At 36.6% G+C, this 6,618-nt stretch overlaps 1 protein-coding gene across 2 annotated transcripts; it reads right to left on the bottom strand.

The window, feature by feature from the left end:
• Window positions 1-1,387: 1,387 nt before the first annotated feature.
• Window positions 1,388-6,618, bottom strand: LOC107677261 (cytochrome c-type heme lyase-like). Of its 2 annotated transcripts, XM_016472097.1 has the most exons (7): window positions 6,542-6,618; window positions 4,914-5,048; window positions 4,695-4,828; window positions 4,463-4,611; window positions 3,415-3,534; window positions 2,695-2,781; window positions 1,388-2,612 (listed from the first exon to the last, which is right to left on the bottom strand). In XM_016472097.1, exons 2-7 carry the CDS (start codon window positions 5,032-5,034, stop codon window positions 2,417-2,419), a joined length of 807 nt encoding a protein of 268 aa, XP_016327583.1. In that variant the 5' UTR covers window positions 5,035-5,048; window positions 6,542-6,618; the 3' UTR covers window positions 1,388-2,416. The 2 variants fall into 2 exon arrangements, with proteins under 2 accessions (XP_016327583.1, XP_016327584.1); XM_016472098.1 differs by lacking the exon at window positions 6,542-6,618 and having other exon boundaries at window positions 4,695-4,833; window positions 4,914-4,987.

Here is a 6,618-nt window from a genome sequence, read left to right as displayed (position 1 = left end):
AACATTTCTTATTTGTATGTTCCAAAAATGATTTAAAACATTAATCTTATGAAATTTTTATTTAAATTTTCTTCAATTTTGCGGTGTAAATGCATTTATGGCACCTCTCAGTTTCATTAAACGGTCTGTGTAAATGCATCTAATGCCACGTCAGATGCAGCTTCTGTGTTTCCTGCAGTGGAAAGATGGAGTTTGTTGATCCTGATTTCATTTGAATGGTAACAACTTTCCAGTTTCTTATTATTCTGAATTAATTGAAACAATGTAAGAATTTGATGTGAAAGATGACACAATAAGGTTAGGGAAAAATGACCATTTATAAACATAGTGTGAAATTACATCTGTTTTGTTTTATACAGCAACTCATTTTCAGTTTATTGTTATTTGTACCTCTTTCCAGTCAGCGAGCACTTTATTTTGAGTTGTGTGAGAGAAGAACATCTGTAACTTGGTCCAGATTGGGGGAATTGTAATGTTTAATAGATTATGTAAATAATTTATTTGCATTGAAAAAAGGTAGATTTTTGTTTGTATATGCTGTCAGTTATAGTTCTTAGAAAGAAAATCGGAATCGGCAGATCACACTCATCAAAAAAATTGTGAATCAGACAAGAAAACTGCAATCGGTGCATCTCTAGCCGAAAGGGTCCAGATTAAGGGTTTTACATACACTGACATCAACACACTAAAGGCTGGTAGTTTTAGACACCATAATATTTAAAGATAGACTTAATAAAAATGACTCCTCACACTCCTGATACATCGATGTAAATAAATAAATCAACTAAAATTGTTTACAGTGCATCATATTCAAATCAATACAATACAATATCCACTGACCCTAGTGTCGCACCACTGTGGGAAAAACTACAATGTGATATTTGGTATCAAAATAATGAATGATCAAATTGCATGTATTGAATTTTGTGATCCTATTTGTCTTCCATATTATATCTTCCAGAATATATGTAATTTTCACTGTTCAAATGTCTCTTTGTTCATGGGACAGCTGTACATGCCATTGATCACACTAGAGTATGTATACCTGTCTATAGATATTTTAGTTGATTCATTCATTTCCACTGTAGACAATATAAGAATGCAAAAAAAAAAAACTAAACTCCAGAAACTATCCCATGACTATTTCATAAAATGGTTACATTTTATCCCTGTACAAGCAGATTTGTGCCTGAGCATGATGGTAACAATTTTATGACCCTCCTCTAAATCACTAGTCACTATTACTTATGAACAATAGTGAAAGAAATGACATTTTCTGAGGAAAGGGCACCACCTACTGGAGTAAACTGGAAAGTGACCAAAGTGAAGCATTAACAGCCAAGCAAATCTAAGGGACACATGTATTTTTAGACTGTTGATTTACTTGTTGAAATTTAAATTTGTTACAGGTCAGATTTAAAACAAATGAACTGGGTTACAAATACCGGAGAATTAGAGAAATAGGAGGAACAATATTTTAGAAACTCTCACTCAAAGAGAGCAGTCAGCAAATCTTTAGCACACACACACACACACACACACACACAACCCGGATGCCGGATGAATATGGAAGACCTGAACAGCTGAACAAGGGCTTTTAATTAAAAAACAAAACATTTCATATGCTTCATCGGATCAATCATATTCATAAGCAAAGACCGCTGAACCATTTCGCCGAGCTGCAACTGCTAACAGCTGCCAGTCGCTCTCAACATGAGCTAAAACACTCAATAATCAGCTTTTGAAAGTTGGAATTATAATTTGTTGCAGGTCTGAAATCGGGGGAAATATTTCAGAAACACTCTCACTCAAAGAGAACATAATTAGCAACACACACACACAACAATGAAGCAGTTTGCGCAAAATAAATAAACCCAAACAGTAGGTACAAGAAATTCAATCATTTTAAAGCCGACAGCAAAATTAATATGGAAGAGAAACAGATTATTTCATATGATATGCGTCATCAAAATCAATGACATTCAAAAGCGAAGACCACCAAACCATTGGCTACAAATGCTAACAGCTGCCAATCGCTCTCACCGTGAACTAAAACACTCAATATTCAGCCTTTGAGAGAGAAAAACAACCAGTGGATATGTTTAACCTCTGCGTAAGATCAGATAGCACGCTTTCCAGTTTGATAACCTTCACTCAACAAGCAGAAAAAGAAATGCTAGCTGATGATGAATTCAGAACCTCATCAGAAGAAAAAAAAACACTGATTCCTTGTGCTCTCCAATAGAGAACACTCACAACCTTTAAGTCCGTCAATGTGCAATAATTTGCTACGATTCATGTTTACAGTCAGAACTCAATGAAGTTGAGCACACAGATTCTAGTATATTGGTACCGAATAGTCTGTGACGTCTTATAGTGGTGCAGAAATGTTAAAACTGTGTTGTGATGGATTCTATTATGTCCAGCGCCACCAGGCCACCCTCATCCGATCCCAGACAGCCTCTAGAGAGTCGATGGCTGGACGCACGTCCAGGATGGAAAACTGGTAGGTGTCTTTATTAATATCCCCATCGTAGTAGTCAATGACATATCGGACTTCCTTTCCGCACCGATCTACGATCCAATCATGTCGGTCGAAAGGCAATTCATATCTACAGAGAAAGTTAACGGAGAGAAATCAAGCACTCTGCAGCTTTTTAAACACATCTTTTGGTATTTACATTTATATCTCACCCCATCCAATGACGTATTCTTGCTCTGGGCGAGAACTCTTTGGCTTTTCCCCCGAATCTCTTCAGAGATGGACCGCATGGACACTCGCTGCCAGAGACAAATGTGTGCTTGAAACGAACAGTAATCTACAGCGCTATGATGATTCTTGCGTACTTGGCAGTTTGTAGAATCAATGCAGATCACACTGCCAGTGACCATCAAATGACAAACAGAAGGCGACTAACACGATATTATCACCTCGCTTATCTGACAGCAACAGGGCTACAGAGATGATAATGAAGCTTTCATCTCATTAAAATGTGTTTGGCATCACAAGTTACTTTATTATCAGTCACCATTATTTCTGCTAACAATATAAACACTTAATTTGAACACATTTTAATACAGTATGAAGTCTGTTATACTGGCCAAGGCTGTGTTTGTAAATAGTGAAATATTATGACAATTTAAAAAACTGTTTCATATTTTAATATATTTTGAAATGTAATTTATTCCTGTAGTACTTTTTTCAGGATTATTTGATGAATAGACTTTGATGATCAGAAAGTTAAAAACAGCACTGTAATCTTTATAAAAACTATAAAAGTCTTTACTGTTGCTTCTGATTAACTTAATGCATCCTTGCAGAATAAAAGTATTAATTTCTTGTACTGGAACACATTTTAACACAGCATGCTCTCAGTCATTGGTCATGTGAAAATTAAGTTGTGCTGCAGCCACCTGACATGCAGCGCTTCCCACTTCAGGATTTCCTGCCAGGCTTGATCGTTGTTACGATTGTGAATCTGGATTATATTGGTCAAGTCTTCTGGAGCAAGACTGTCATCCTTCCAGCGCCACCTAGCAAAACAACAAACAGCAATTAGCTATTAATAGCAATTCAGAACAACAAAAAAAAAAAGACTGATTTTTCTTCCAAAATGTGCAAAACGTGCTAGTCTTTTCTGAACAGTATCAAAACAATAGCTCCGTTCCAAACGTAGTGTGCTGCCTGTCTAGATGGCATTTTAAGGAATCATAGGCACACCTCAAACAGTAGGCAAAAAAAATTGCCTACCAAAATGCCAAATTTGACCAAAATATAACGTAGCACCTCCCACGGATAAAGCAAGAATAATGTAAATTATATATAACAATACATGAATAATAATTTAAGAAAAAACAAGAAAACATTTACATCTAAAATAAATGTACATATTATTGTATATTCCTTTTTTTTTTTTTATTGATTATGTTATACACTTACAGCTATATTTGCACAAAAGTTTGGGGTCAGTATTTTTTATTTTACTTTTATTCAGCAAGGATGCATTAAATTCAGGATTATGTGACACTGAAGACTGGAGTAATGGATGCTGAAAATTCAGTTTTGCATCACAGGAATAAATTACATTTGAAAATACATTCAAATAGAAAACAAATATTTTAAATTGTAATAATATTTCACAATATTACTGTTTTTACTGTATTTTTGATCAAATAAATGTAGCCTTGATGAGCATAAGAGATGTCTTTCTAAAACATTAAAACAACATGCTAACATCAAATTAAGATCTATTTGTATGCCGTGAGGAGTTGGAGTTTCTTGGCCTTGGGGAATGATATGCTGTTTTTTTCTATCTAGGTAATCAAATTACAGCACTCACAGGCTTCCTGAAGCTAAGCCAAACGGCATATCTGGTTTACATAGAGCTCTCCAAAATATAACAGGGCACGTGTCTGGTTGTAAAACATGGATTTAGGAATCGGGACATAAAGGTAAACTCACCCCTTCCGCAGCATGGCATTCCAGAACATCTGTTCAGAAGGATAAACCCAGTTCTGGCCTGTGCCTGATTGTGGGATTTTAGACTCCTCTCTTTTCACGGACAGAGGGAACGGCTGGTCCGGGGTGGGCACCTGGTTTGGAGGGGACATCTGTGGGACAAAAGCAACATTAACACACATAAGCCAAAATAATCTCAAAGAGCGTCATCTTACTGACAGGATGCCAAGCTCACCATGTTTGCGGGATCGATGGCTCCTTCAGAAGCTCTCATGGGACATTCGACAAACTCATAAGCTCTCTCCTGATGCGCTGGGCCAGCCGGTGGCATCTGAGCCTGATGCATCGGGCACTCAGGAGGCGGAGAGCCTGGGTTTATATTACACATTGTGAATTATTATTACATAAAATCCACAGATATCAAGCTCATGATAACAGATGGTGCATGACTCACTTTTAGGGGGCTCTTGATGCATGGGACACCCAGGGGGTGGGGACGCCCCACCAAAATGAGGCACTGACATTGCAGACTCTGCTAGAATAGTGGGGGCAAGACTGGATACAGATGCACCCATGATGAACACCAATCCTGAAGAGATCAAGAGATCATCAAGGACACTGAAGATCAAGTAGATCCTGTTGCATCATTACTTGTGTTATGCTGTTCATAGAAAATCGATTTTCTTTCTCCAAATTCATTATTTATTCGCCCACATGCCCTTCCTAACCTGTAGGACTTCTTTCTTCTGACAAAATATGGACTTGTTTCACAAAAACTGACTATATAAGTTTAATAAAATAGTAAAATAGTACAACATGATGTGAGACAATTTGATGTACCATATTTGAATCAATGCAAAAATATATTTTTCCTCACACAAAGTTATCATAAGGCTTCAAATGACTTAATATGAATATGTGGCATGAACTATTGTTATAGCGTGTTCATGGTGTTGTATGGTCATTTTTGGAGCTGGTGATAATTCATTTTCATTGTTTGAAAAAAAATATTTCACAGAGATTCAGAACAACTTTGCATGTTGTTTTACGTTATAAGTAACTTAACGTACTCTTTTAAGATACATATGGGCTAACATACTATACCGTCAGTGAGAGTACAGCTAAAATAAAGCTGATTTTGATCATTTATGTACCATACTTTAAAAATTTTGGCATTTTCCAATCCCAAAATGTAAGAGTTAAGTTACAAAATAAGTTATATAGCATCATTCATTCATTCATACAGTCATGTAAAGCAATGTCACTGAATATCAAACAACATATTCCTCTAAAAACACCTTCATTAAAACGTAACCAGCTTTTTAAATATCTTGATATAATAATATCGATCACTAAAGCTTTACAAATATCTTCTTCTTCAAATTTTATTGGCGGTTGGCAAACCAACTGAAAGGTGCATTTACCGCCACCTACTGGACTGGAGTGTGTACTTTGACAGTACTATATATATACATACACACACCAAATTACATGAGGTTTATCTGATAACTCAGAAACAAACTTTTTGAATTCTTGTCCATTAGCAATAAGACTCCTGGCATTCCACTGCAATAAAACTAGAATCATGTAACGTTAGATCCACCAACCCATGACTGAGAGTTAAGAGATTCCTGCAGTTAACATTTCTTCCACTACTTCACAACTAAGACCTTTAACCCCAAGATATTTCTCTGCTGCTTTAACTATTATTTTGATCTTTCCAGTCTTCCTTTCTGTCTGTGCCGAGCAATTGATCACCTCAATCATGAACAATACAAATTCATTTTTGCTCATAATTAGCACGTCTTTTTTTCCCATAATTTTTTCACAGCTCCTGCAAGGTCTATCTTTAGTTTCATTGTTTGCTTCTTTAGTTTCATTATTTGCTGGTTTATAAACAATCTTTTCTCTAGACACTTTCTTTACTGCTTCTGCATATGTTATTCCTTGTAATGCCTTCATTCGTTGCACCTCCACTGCCCTCTTGCTGGCTTCGCATCCGCGGTAAGCCGAGCTGTGTTGTCCTCCACAGTTGCAGCACTTAAGCTCTACTCGCTTTACAAATATGACAGCATAACTCACCTTTCTGTGTGTCTAATGCGAGAAACAATGTCAACGTGCACCGCTACTTCCGCTCCATCCAGCATGCAGCGCGTGCG

This window comes from Sinocyclocheilus anshuiensis, unplaced genomic scaffold, assembly GCF_001515605.1.
Source record: "Sinocyclocheilus anshuiensis isolate Anshui unplaced genomic scaffold, SAMN03320099.WGS_v1.1 scaffold392, whole genome shotgun sequence".
NCBI lineage: Eukaryota > Metazoa > Chordata > Actinopteri > Cypriniformes > Cyprinidae > Sinocyclocheilus > Sinocyclocheilus anshuiensis.
Note: the sequence above shows the minus strand (reverse complement) of the source record. Positions and strands in the feature narration are given on the sequence as shown.

Coding starts and splice junctions, on each gene's coding strand:
- LOC107677261 (XM_016472097.1), bottom strand. CDS start 5,034: ATGGGTGCATCTGTATCCAGTCTTGCCCCCACTATTCTAGCAGAGTCT. Junction 4,829..4,913: donor GCATCAAGAGCCCCCTAAAA/GTGAGTCATGCA, acceptor ATATAAACCCAG/GCTCTCCGCCTCCTGAGTGC. Junction 4,612..4,694: donor CCATCGATCCCGCAAACATG/GTGAGCTTGGCA, acceptor TTTGTCCCACAG/ATGTCCCCTCCAAACCAGGT.